This window comes from Orcinus orca, chromosome 6 (assembly GCF_937001465.1).
Source record: "Orcinus orca chromosome 6, mOrcOrc1.1, whole genome shotgun sequence".
In the NCBI taxonomy this organism is placed as follows: domain Eukaryota; kingdom Metazoa; phylum Chordata; class Mammalia; order Artiodactyla; family Delphinidae; genus Orcinus; species Orcinus orca.
Window position 1 is genome coordinate 5,639,332 of NC_064564.1, and position 13,498 is coordinate 5,652,829.

The window sequence follows — 13,498 nt, forward strand, 5'->3', positions numbered from 1 at the left end:
AGAAAGCACACAGATCTGAAAGGCTTTCCCTGCGACCGGGCAGGTGGCAGGTGAATCTCACATAGGGCTCCTTCATGGTCAGTGTTCTCTAATCTTTACTCCCAGCTGGTCACTGTGCAGATGCCCATGAACTGCAGGGGTGTGGGGTGGAGAGAGCACAGTCTACTGTGGTAGAGAGTTCACAGCCCAACAGGGCAGGGAAATCTGTAAGCTAACAGAAGTAGAAAGAGCTGAAAAGACTAAAGGATGTTCATAGATGGAAAGACGCATGTAAATACTCCAGGAGCGTATGGGACTTGGATAGTGAATGTAGAAAATTCAGATTGCTTAAAAAATAAATACAGAAAATAAAATAATTCTGGCCCAGATCATGAAAACTCAAGTTGTATAAGGACAGAAAATGTTACTCTGAGTCAGAGGGCTGAGATCTAAAAGCAGTCTTACATGGAAACAACCTAAATGTCCATCAACAGATATATGGATAAAGAAGATGTGGTGCATATATACAATGGAGTATTACTGAGCCATAAAAAAGAATGAAATAATGCCATTTGCAGCAACATGGATGGACCTGGAGATTATCATACTAAGTGAAGTAATTCAGAGAAAGACCAATATCATATGATATCACTTATGTGTGGAATCGAAAACATGACACAAATGAACTTATCTACAAAGCAGAAACAGACTCACAGACATAGAGAACAGACTTATGGTTGCCAATGGGGAGGGGGTGGGGAAGGGGCAGAGTGGGAGTTTGGGATTAGCAGATGTAAGCTAATACACATATTCAAAAGGATGGATCAACAACAAGGTCCTACTGTATAGCACAGAGAACTATATCCAATATCCTGTGATAAACCATAATATAAAAGAATATGAAAAAAAGAATGTATATATAACTGAATCACTTTGCTGTACAGCATAAATTAACATTGTAAATCAACTACACTACAATAGAAAAATAAAATAAAATAAAACCAGTCTTATTGTAAGAGCAGGAAAATAAATGCTTTATAGCAGTGCTTGCTGTTCCTTTTGTATACCTAGCCAAAAGTTTATAAAAGTATATCTAGCATAGAAACCCCAACAAGCTAACTTCCCGTAAGAACCAGGAGAGCACACAGGGACCACACACGTAACAGCAAACGCGATCACGTTCTCAATTCATGAGATGCGGAAAACTTAACCAGAAGAAAAAAAACACTGATCCGTGTCTTAACATTTTAGGGGGACTGTCTGCTTTCTAACTAACATATAAAAATAATATCTATAATACAATATACCAACACCTTGGTTTTCTAATTATTTAATCTTTTACCTATTTGAAGAGGCACAGGTAAACCATATATACAACACATATACATTTATGCACAGACCTCTGTGTACATACGTATACACATACAGAACATGGATTCACACACACATACAGAGTAACTTATTTCTCAATCCTCTTAGTTACACTTTCCTAATAATTCACGAGAAGTTATGAGAGCTGGAGAGTTAAAGTGTTACCCACGCCCCTAACTTCTATCTGTCAGAACGAAGCCAGGGCAAATCGACTCAATTTTGTACTCGGTTCAGGCCTCCTGATGGGGTCTGACAATGCGGTGTCAGCTCCACCCAGGAGCCCCTCTGCAGAAACGGTAGATCCCTGGGCATCGTCTGACCTGCTTCCTCACATGATGCTGACTTAACTAAACCCACCCTACACCCTGACACCGTGGTGAGTGTGGGGGGGCAGGGCGGGGGGAATAGTGATAAGAAACAGGGATGTGGAGACTGTATAAAACCAGTGCTTAAACAGGGCCAGGGCTTAACCAGGGCCATGGCTTAACCAGGACCCTGATGACCAGGAGAGGTCAGGATGCTGCATGGGGATGGCTCCTTGCTGCTGAGGCCACTCACTGGCCCATGGCCTTTAAAGCCTGTTGCTTCCTTTAGGAGGTCAACCGCCTGTCTCTCTAGTAACCCCCTGATTTCAACAATATGAACAACAGTCCAAGATAAAAAAACATCTCATGCTATAGTCTCACCAGCTCTGATCTGCAAATACGGACACTGTCTACAAAGGCTGCTATGGATTTGGACTTTTTTTTTTTTTTTTTGCGGTACACGGGCCTCTCACTGTTGTGGCCTCTCCCACGCACAGGCTCAGCGGCCATGGCTCACGGGCCCAGCCGCTCCGCGGCATGTGGGATCTTCCCGGACCGGGACACGAAACCGTGTCCCCTGCATCGGCAGGAGGACTCTCAACCACTGCGTCACCAGGGAAGCCCACGGATTTGGAATTTTAAACACACTGTGGCCCACTGTCATCAAAAGATTAAAAGAGAGAAAAACAATCGTGAAAATGCAAGGAATTAACTGTGAAGAATTCCCAAGAAGACCCCATGTTCTCAACTGTGATAAAACATAATAGTGTCACATTTTAAAATGTGATTTCATAGTGAGAAGCACTAAAAATATACTTTTAAAAAAATCAGAATTGGATATCCACTACTGAGAAAGTATTCCTGAACAGAGAGAATAATGGTCTAATGTGTTAAATTTCCCCAAATTGTTATTAATTGTTTAATTTGATTTTTGGTGCATATTGTTGAAAAGCAAAGTAATACAAGTCTTGCCTACTATTAAAGTACCACAAAAGGGGTCATTTCACAAGACATATGAATATGAACTCATCACACCATACACCTTAAATATATACAATTGTATTTGTCAATTATATCTCAGTAAAAAAAGAGCCTCAGTTTTGAGGGGACACCGGGTAGTCAGGACACACAGCCAGGGCCCTTTGTAAATCTAAGAAACTCACTGAGAGGGGTCTTTTAAAGATTTCCATTGTCTGAACTGTAATGCCTTTTATTTTTATTTTTTTAACATCTTTATTGGAGTATAATTGCTTTACATTGTTGTGTCAGTTTCTGCCGTATAACAAAGTGAATCAGCTATATGTATACATATATCCCTATATCCCCTCCCTCTTGTGCCTCCCTCGCACCCTCCCTATCCCACCCCTCTAGGTGGTCACAAAGCACCCAGCTGATCTCCCTGTGCTATGCGGCTGCTTCCCAGTAGCTATCTATTTTACATTTGGTAGTATATGTAAGTCCATGCTACTCTCTCACTTCGTCCCAGCTTACCCTTCCCCCTCCCCGTATCCTCAAGTCCATTCTCTACGTCTGTGTCTTTCTTCCTGTCCTGCCCCTAGGTTCGTCAGAACCTTTTAAATTTTTTTTTAGATTCCATATATATATATATATATATATATATATATATGTGTTAGCATACAAGGTGAAGTAAGTCAGAAAGAGAAAAAGAAATACTGTATGTAATGCCTTTTAAATCAAGAGTAGTTTCCTTGGAATAGGCACAGAAACCATCCTATTTACTTTCTAACAGCTGTGTCCCAGTTAACAGATGACGGGGTTGGGGGGTGCTTTATTCCTCAGCAGCCACTAAGGACGCGGAAACATCCCCCCCACATCAGCCTTCTCTCTCAAATAATCTGTTCGCTCGAACCCCAACTCAAATGAAAAGGGAAAGAAAAAAGAAGTTCATAAGAGTTTGAGATTAGCAGATGTAAACTATTATAGAGAGAATACATAAACAAGGTCCTCCTGTAGAGCACAGGGAACTACTGATATACTCAATATTCTGTGATAAACAATGAAAAAGAATAAGACCATATATACATACACACACACACGTATAACTGAATCAATTTGCTGCACAGCAGAAATTAGCAGAATATACTTCAATAAAATTTTAAAAACAAGAAGTCCGTAAGTGTTTACTTACTATTCAGTATACCCAAATCAGGCATTTTTAAAAGACCAACTTATAATTTGAGTGCCTCTGAGACACCTCGACCTACATTTTACATTTTCACAACACTTCACATGTCCCTTAATTTACGTTAAGGTTGCATTTTTAAAGTTAAATTGTAAAACTTTACTACCTACTGCTTCCGATACATCTAAAGAGTATTAAAAATTACTCAAGGAACAAATGTAATTGAAGTTGATTTCAGGTTTTGCAACACAAATGGTAACCACTTCTTAAAACAGTGTTCAAAACGAGCCCCCGGTTTTTAATTTGTTTTTTGAGGTGATGGAGTTGTGGTTATGATTTTTTTTTGACTCTACTTTTTTTTAAATTTCATTTTTGGCCCTGTTGGGTCTTCATTGCTGCACACAGGCTTTCTCTAGTTGCGGTTCGCGGGCTCTAGAGCACAGGCTCAGTAGTTGTGGCGCACGGGCTTAGTTGCTACGCGGCACGTGGGATCTTCCCAGACCACGGCTCGAACCTGTGTCCCCTGCATTGGCAGGCAGATTCTTAACCACTGCACCACCAGGGAAGCCCCTTAAGACTCTACTTCTGTAGAGCAGTTTTAGGTTCACAGAAAAACTGAGAGGAAGGTACCGAGATTTCTCATATACACACTGCCCACACGTGCATGAATTTCCCTTGTCACCCTCCCCACCGGCTGGGACATTTGTTACAATGTTACAATTGATCCCACTACAGGACACATCATAGTCACCCAAAGTCCATGGTTTACCTTACGGCTCACCCTTGGGCTTGGACAAATGTACAGTGACATGTATCTACCATCTTACTATCATACAGACTATTTTCACTGCCCAAAATATCCTCTGTGGTGCATGTATCTTTTCAAATTATAGTTTTCTCCAGATATATGCCCAGGAGCGAGATTGCTGGATTATATGGTAACTCTACTTTTAGTTTTTTAAGGAACCTCCATACTGTACATATCTGAAGAAAACGAAAACACTAATTCCAAAAGATACACACACCCAAATGTTCACAGCAGCATTATTTACAATAGCCAAGACATGGAAGCAACCTAAATGTCAATGGACAGAGAACTGGATAAAGAAGTTGTGGTACATATATACAAATGGAATACTACTCAGCCATAAAAAAAGAAGGAAATAATGCCACTTGCAGCAACATGGATGGACCTAGAGATTATCATACTGAGTGAACTAAGTCAGACAGAGAAAGACAAGTATCATATGATATCACGTATATGTGGAATCTAAAAAAATGATACAAATGAACTTATTTACAAATCATAAACAGACTCACTCACAGACATAGAAAACAAACTTATGGTCACCGAAGGGGAAAGGTTGGTGGAAGGGATAAATTAGGAGTTTGGGATTAAAATATACATACCACTATATATAAAATAGATAATCAACAAGGACCTACTATATAGCACAGTGAACTATACTCAGTATCTTTTGTGTGTGTGTGTGTGTGTGTGTGTATATATATATACACATACATACATATATCTTGTATATATATATAACTGAATCACTTTATTGTAGACCTGAAACTAACACAACATTGTAAATCAACTATATTTCTGAAAAAAAATTTTTTTAAAGTATCTTTGATTAAAAAAAAAGATTTCTCTGTGATCCACCTATTCATCCCTACATCTTCCCCCTATCCACCACTCCCAGATATTTTTATTGAAAAAGAAATGTAACCCAGAAGCATTGGAATTTCAATTTAAGGACAGAATTGATTTGATTATATGAGTTATTTAAAATTAGCATGACCAACACTGCCACTTTTGCTAGATTTTATTGTACTGCTGCCAACATACAGTATCCCTCTATCATTCCTAATTAGTATATGTCTTCCAGTGAAACCAATAATATAAAAGGTTGATGGTGGTATTTTATCATTCACTGCCGATTAATTTATTGGTTTCCAAATTCCATACTCATTTATTACATGATAAAGAGTAGAGTTTACTTGACTTATAAATCATAAATGTTTGAAATATATAATATATAAACCATGTGATTCATGGTTTCCTTATAATGATACTGATATCCAATTCTCCTAATAGACTGGTGTATATATTCATGTTTGCAAAAACGGGGTGAGGGGGTCTCTACCCTGTACCTGGTGAAGGTCGTAGTATTCCCACAATTCCCCCCCTGAGGAGTCTTGGGTTCTGGATTTTATCACCACTCAACAGAACTAAAAAAGTAGAAAATGCCATGCAACCAGAGTATCTACTTAACATACCCCGAGGTTGAGAGTTTTTTGTCTGCTTTATTTCAACATCTCATCATTATACCCTGAATAGGCTGGCTCAATCTACCACACTTATTTTAAAATGTGTTGACCTCTTTTCTATCTTCAAATTAAACTTTTATTTTTCCTAAAACATGGAGACTAGGATCTCTACAGGAATTTTATACCAATAACCAAATATAATATATCCTTTTGATTTTCAAAAGGATACAAGTGCTCTGTGTCTATACATCATTTTGTACACTTTAAAAGGGCCACAAAAGTTTATTCAAAGAGCGTTGCTAGTACAGGGTATAGAGTGGTCACAATTACTTGAAGCTGCTCCTATGTTAATACTTACTCACTGTAAGCTTGCCTGTGGTTCTCTTATTTCTCTGTGATTTATCCTGAGGAAACTGGGAAGATGACTCATCCTTCACCACCGAGTCATCAATGATCCTGCTTCTTCTGTTCACCTACTCTCACTTATTTCCTAACCATGGTCTTTATTTCTAAAGCTTTATTATATAAAACAATTTATATTATATAAAACCTACTTCAAGACTACATTTATTTTAAAAAATCATTCAATTAAAATAGAATGATTAATTGTATTTTCAACTATTATTCAAAATAGTTTTCAAATATTATTCGAAAGAAGATATATTTCCAGCTTGCATTAAGGAGTGACTTCTAAAATAATGGTAACTGTGTAAAATAGCCACAAGACGGTAAGAATTCATTTCAGCAACAATTATGCTGAGAAATCTCAAAGCTTTTTTCTAAATGAAATTAATTATATTTTAATGGGAGAAAAGCACTTAACAGAAGTGCTTCAGTCAAACTGTTTCCAAAAGAAGAGGTCCAGATTTCCTTGTTTCTTTGCCTTTATAAAACTGAGTAGCAACGCCATTATTTAAGATATCAGAGCTGAGGCAGAACATTTAAAGGTAGATCCCATGCAGTACAGACTTGTTTCAAGCAATGCCTCCTAACCATGTGTTCCCAGTTTAAAATGAACCAACCAATAAACAACATTGTGAAAAAGACAGAAAGAAATTATCAAGCTAACAACTCCCCAAAACATAAAGAAAATATGTAAATTGCCACTGGGGTGGGTGGTCTGAATAAGGATCCAGCGTGCATTCTGCATTGAGACCTCACACTGTCAGCACACCTTTTATCATGCTAACAATAAGCTACAGGTGGTTCAAAGGGGAACAATCACTTATCTCCTGCCTGCCCTCCAGAAGCCATCCACAAAATTTAACTGTCTTACTAAAACGGTAAGCCTAAAACCTTGCAGAAGTTTTTCAAATAAATCCTTATTACATTTGCATGTATATTTGCATGTACTTCAAACATGTCTGCCAAAAAAAAAAAACCTCAGTAAATCCTTTACTTAAATTTAACATATAATTTTGATGGATTTTGCCCCTGAGATCACATAAGAATAACTGCAAACACGATAGCAAAACAACAGTCTACTTGGTCTCTGTAGAAGCTGGCTGCAGGAATCCTGGAATATTTAATCCTTCCAGGCCACTCAGCTTTCTCAAGTCGTTTAAATCAAGCACATTTACAAACTGTCCGAGTATAGACTGGTTTGCTCTTAATAATTCAATAAAGTAATTTGAATGAAGTCAGAGAATACTAAGGTATTCGAGATTTAAAATGTTTTAGAGAAGGAAGCATAAAATCCATTTTCTAAATATTTTTAAAGTAGCCATTCAGCAACGAAATATCATAATAGGAAGCATTATTCGAACAGTTACAAATGTTCAACCCAAATGAAGGCAGGATGAATAGAAATTTTCCCCTAGGTTTAGAAATATCTCATTCGCCTGCTGGCCTTTTGGATCGTATTCGACATCAGCATCAACTTGAATAAAACAGGAGTGTAAGGGGTTCGCCGGTACAAGAAATTGTACTCAGCAGTAAAATGTTGCTTAGGCTTCACTCACAGGCATGTAAGACAGAGCCCTGCTAAATGCGACCATCATCGTTTTCCAGCACCTATACGCAGGCCTATTATCAATGAGATGCTACGTCGAATTTTAAGTAAAAATGAGCGTTTCTTGCGGAATCCGGCTGCCAGAATCGGCTCCACGTTGGGCTTGGCTTGTCAGCCACTACTTGTGAGGGGTATTGCGAGCGGCTGGGGGTGAAGGGCGCAGGATGAAACTAGCCCGAGCTTCCACTCACTTTCCCAATTTTCCAAATGAGGACGGAGTGTGATCTGCCCGAGGGAGCAGATCCGCCCCTGCGCACGAGGCGCTGCGGGCGGGTCCTGAGGGTCCTCAGGTGTGCGGAGCGCTGCTGGCGTCTGCCAACGCGACCACAGAGGCTTAAGTGGGGCGGGGGGAGGGGCAGCCCCACCGGGACCACCGCGCCCGGCCCCGCGGCTGCGCTGCGTCCGCGTGCGGTGGACACTGACCAGCAGGTGCACAGCGACCCGCGGTCGGGTCTCAGGTACAGGCTGCGTCTCGATAGACCTCATCGTCCCTGAGGAAGCTCCCAGGTAGGATGCGGGACTTGGCGGGGGGGGGGTCCCCAGCTTAACCCTATCACTGCCGCCCCGGCAGCCCACCCTCGCCGCACAGAGTCTGCAACATCGTGATCGAGTGCAGGTCCTCGCCGGGTGTGGAGGCTGACGCTCACCGGGGCCCCAGACACCCGCCGTCCCCGGGAGCGGGCGGGCGCCAACGAGCCCACACCTTCCCGCTCCCGCCCCCCAGGCCACCGGGTGCGCCGCCAGCCGCGGGATCGAGCCCACCTCAGCGCAACGCCTCGCCAGCCCCCTGGCCGTGCCCGCCAGCGCCAGGCCCTGTTCAAAGTTGGGCAGATGGCACTTTGCGAACCTTTGGGGGCGGGGAGAGGACCGTGGGGACCTGGGGACACCCGGACCCCGGGTAGGCGACCCCCCAGCACGGCGCGGCCTCCAAGGCGCCCACTTCCTCCCCGCGCCCCAACCTGACCCCCACCCCGCCCCGGGCAGCGCGCTCGAGCGCGGGAAGGCGCCGACTTACGTCTCGGAATCGGTTCCACTGTCCGGCCTCCCGGTCGTACTGGGACACCGTGCTGAGCCATTGTTTGTCGTCCAGAAAATTGCCGCCGTCCGGCCGGCCCGCGGCCGCCGCCAGAGCCTGCGCGCACCAGGCGGCCGCGCACACGCACAGCACGGCCGGCGCCCGGAGCATCTGTGGACGGAGAAAGCGGGGCCGGTTCACACGAGGGCCCGGACCGCGCGTCTCAGCCGGGAGCTGGGTGGGGCGGGAGGAGGTCCGGCGCCAACCCCGCGGGCCGCCCGGCCCCGCCGGACGCACTGGACACGCTCCCGGAGCCGCTCCCGGTTCCTGTGGCCGCCGCCGGCCCCGCGCGCCCGTGCCCACCCGCGGCCGCCGCTCGGTCTGCGCGCCCCTCTGTCCTTCCCTCCCCCATCCACGCTCCTCTTCCCCGCCCCGCCTCCTCGGGACCCCTCCCCGACCCCTCTCCCGTCCCGCCTCCTCCGGGCCCACCTTCCTCCCCGGATCCGAGCTGCGGGCGCTCCGGATGCGGCTCGGCTGGAAGCGGAGGACGCGGCGCCAGCGCGGACCCGCATCCGCCTCCCGCCCCCTCCGCACCGGCCCCGGCGCGGCCGCCGACCGGCCTCGCTCCCGGGGGCGCGGGGCTCGGGGCGCGCTCGGCACCGGCTCGCAAGCTGCACCGGGGCTCGCGGTCTCCCAGCCGCTGCCCTCCGGCTCCGCGCTGTGCGGCCGGAGAGGGACGCGAGCTGAGGACGACTCGGTGCGTCACCGTCCGGCTCCTCTGACTGCCCGCCCCGGGGGAAGCCGCCCGCGGGGCCTCAGGGATGCGCCGGAGCCCAGAAAATTTTAGCTACGTGTGCGTGAACTTCATGTTAAAGGGCGGAAGTTCTTTTCCTTTCCCTTCTTAAGGAGAGAATCTTCAGTACGTGGGGCGCGTGAGTCCGCCCCCATCCCTCACGTGCTGTACCTTATTCTCCTTTCATCAGAACGCCTTGGCTGCTGTAGTTTACGCTCTAGGACTTGAACCGAAAACTTAAAAGCCCAGTGTGTGTCTCCCTACTGCACCATGGAAGAGAGCTTTGAAACTCATTTTGCCTTCCAAATCTGCATTTATGACAAAATACTCGGCTCCCTCTGGCTTCTCCACATATTCTAAATAAACTGGAAGGAAATCAGTCATTGGCCCCCTGTGAGCAGAATCTGACGAAGACAGACTCTCCCACAGACTTAGATGATGTAGGCGAAGTGAACATTATATGCATATCAGGAGATCCACAGAGGCTAAAACACTGCGATCACGTTCTGTATCTCTGTGAATCGTTAGAGATTATTTCAGCCAGAAGTCCATCTCCCAAAGCTGTGACCTTTGAAAATGTCCTAGAGCTTCTGAAACTTGAGGAGCTATTTGAATAACAGCTGTACCTTCTCACGTTCTCCGTTTCAATCTCATGTAACATTTGTTTCAAACTATATTAAAATAGGAGTCAGACATGATTAACATTGCTATTTTTAAAATACAGGATTTAAAAATGTATAGTATGTAAAAATGAAAGAAAAAATCTATTTTTTAACTCAGAAAAATTTTTTTCCCACCATTTCCCCCTTTTCCACTCGAATGATAGCAAGGGGAGAAAAAAAAAGAATCTACAATTGTAATTCAAAGATGCACCGATTGATGTCAACACGTTTCAGATAACTTCGAGAACACTGGTGTGTACTAATACTCCAAAGATGTGTGTTTGGGCCTCCAGCTGGCCGTTACTTTAGAATGTTCTAATTCCTGCGTACCACATCATTAGATCATCCTTAGGTCAGCCCACTGCTATGGCCTCTTCCGGATGCCCTGTCCTTCAGCTGCCTGCATCCTAGCCTCACTGCTCTACTGCAAAATTAGAAGTACTTTACTCTCAATTCAATGAGAATATTTTAATATGTTTAAAAAACCTCATTCTTTTTAATTTAAATCGGATAGAAAAAAGTACAGAAAGTGTGCTTTAGATGAAACTTGATGCACAGCAGAAGTAATTATTAAATTAAAAATGACCTTCCAGGGCATTCCCTGGTGGTCCAGTGGTTAGGACTCCACTTCCACTACAGAGGTCCTGGGTTCGAGCCCTGGTCAGGGATTCCCACAAGCCGCACCACGTGGCCAAAAACAAACAAAAACAAAAACAAAACTTCCAACCTCTAAGAAAGATGTGTGTTCTTTGCTACAGAATATTTGATTATTTGATGAGGGATAGTGCTACAAACTCTCCCCCTTCAGAATCCATAGGGATCTGGATTTTAGCATGGTGATCGCCATCTGAAGCTAACATCACCTTCAGATAGATAGATATAGATATAGGTATATTCTCCATTTACCCAAAATGCATGTATTTCACTGCTGAACCTCAGATGTTCATAGAATCTCTTCACATCTAGCTGTCACTGGCAACTTCCAAAAATGCAGCCCCACATGGACTGCTACCTACCAGTTGTAAAAATCTGTGGAAAAACTCACAGTGACAGTGGTACTTGTCTTGGGAGAAAAGCTTCCAACAGGGCATCAAACTCCAGATCTGACAGTGAGCAGGATTTACCAACAAAGTGCAAGTTTGAAATGGTGTGAGTCCAAAGAGGTAGAACGAGCCTGTCTGCAGAGAATGTATGCTGGCCTGGTGTGGCCCAGCTCACCTCCCCCAACTGGCAAAACTCCTAAACCCCAGCCTTCTTCCAAAGCCACAGGGAAGTCCCTTGTTTTGCTCCCTATGTAACTGAATGTTTGGGTCTTTAAAGAGCCTGCTTTTAAAATTTAAATAATCCAGAGAGAATTCACACTTCAGTTAACACCCGGGTTATCATTTAACCCCTCCATGGGGGTTAATAGAAAGCTTGCTGTGAGCAAAGCACCACAGGGGGGAAAAAGGAAGAGAATTAAGTAGGCGGTGAGACATGGGAGGGGTAGCTGGGACCTTGCAAGTCAGAGTGGGGGATCCAGAGGGGAGTAATTCACTGCCTGCTTCCCAGTTGTGTTGAGAACCAGTGTAGGAACGGGAAAGGCTAGAAAAGCAGAAGAGGGGTGAGGTGTTTGGGGTGGGCAGAGTAAGACACTGGTGCAGGACAGTACCGGACAGGGCTAGAGCTTGTTTTTGTGTTTCTGAACATGCTTTACAAAATCGGTCACAGCAAGACACAAGTCTTCAGCTTCCCAGCCCCTTTCCTGTCACTTCTGTCACCTCACTCCAATTAATAACTCATATACATCATGAACAGCCAACATTGGGGTCACTCTGACCTTGAACTTGACCCAGAGGTCGAGTTTCTTACTTATTTCTTTATCCTTTTAACAATTCCTGTACTAAACATGAAGTTAATCCATCAACGAACACCTATTATAGAAGACACTTGGCTTGGAATTTTTTTTTTTTGTATTAAGTCTATTTCTTCTCTAAGTTTTCTTACCCTCATTTTCAGATCTGCCACAATTCTAGAGAGAAATACTCAGCGTATAGTGACAAGAGGTCTCTTTCTAACCACCTTTGAGATTGGGATCTCTGAAGACGTTGATGGAGCTCCATTTCTTCACACACACACACACACACACAGAGACAGACATCTTTCATTAGTCACTTTCTTTCTCAGCTGCTGTAATAACCATCGCGAGGATGTACAGGAAAGGTCCGACACATCGCGCATCTCCCTATGCCACGCGCTTTACAGGATGCCCTTTCGTCTTCGCAGACTGCCCAAGACCCTGTTGTTAGTAAATACACAGGAATGGTTGTGAGGGACTGTGAACTTCTCCAGGGTGGTCGTGCTTCTCTGCTTCTAGGTCTTCTCTCTCTAGAGAAACTGCTGTTTTGATCTTTTGTTTATGTTCTTTGGTTCCTCTCCTGCCCCCATCTTTCCTCCCCCACCTGCTGTGCATTTCTTTTTTTTTCTGGAATTTTATTTTATTTATTTTTTTATACAGCAGGTTCTTATTAGTCATCCATTTTACACATATTAGTATATATGTCACATTAGTATATATGTGAATCCCAATCTCCCACCACCACCCTCCCGCCGCCACTTTCCCCCCTTGGTGTCCCTACGTTTGTTCTTTACATCTGTGTCTCTATTTCTGCCCTGCAAACTGGTTCATCTGTACCATTTTTCTAGGTTCCACATATATGCGTTAATATACGATATTTGTTTTTCTCTTTCTGACTTACTTCACCCTGTATGACAGTCTCTAGATCCATCCACGTCTCAACAAATGACCCAATTTCGTTCCTTTTTATGGCTGAGAAATATTACGTTGTATATATGTACCACATCTTCTTTATCCATTTCTTCTGTCGATGGGCATTTGGGTTGCTTCCATGACCTGGCTATTGTAAATAGCACAGCAATGAACATTGGCGTGTGTGTGTCTTTTT

General features: G+C 44.0%; 1 protein-coding gene across 3 annotated transcripts in view; it reads right to left on the reverse strand.

Annotated features, from left to right (window-relative positions):
- SPOCK3 (SPARC (osteonectin), cwcv and kazal like domains proteoglycan 3) overlaps positions 1–10,229 on the reverse strand; it is a 440,790-nt gene extending 430,561 nt beyond the window's left edge. Inside the window, exons 1-2 of one of the 3 annotated variants that reach the window (XM_049711361.1) lie at positions 10,063–10,229; positions 9,099–9,269 (exon numbers count right to left, since the gene is read on the reverse strand). In XM_049711361.1, coding sequence (XP_049567318.1) covers positions 9,099–9,269 — 171 coding nt within the window. In that variant the 5' untranslated portion in view covers positions 10,063–10,229. Of the gene's footprint in view, positions 1–9,098; positions 9,270–9,587; positions 10,008–10,062 lie in introns of those variants that run through there. The other 2 variants (XM_049711362.1, XM_033403539.2) reach the window with 2 other exon arrangements.
- Between the last annotated feature and the right edge of the window lie 3,269 nt (positions 10,230–13,498).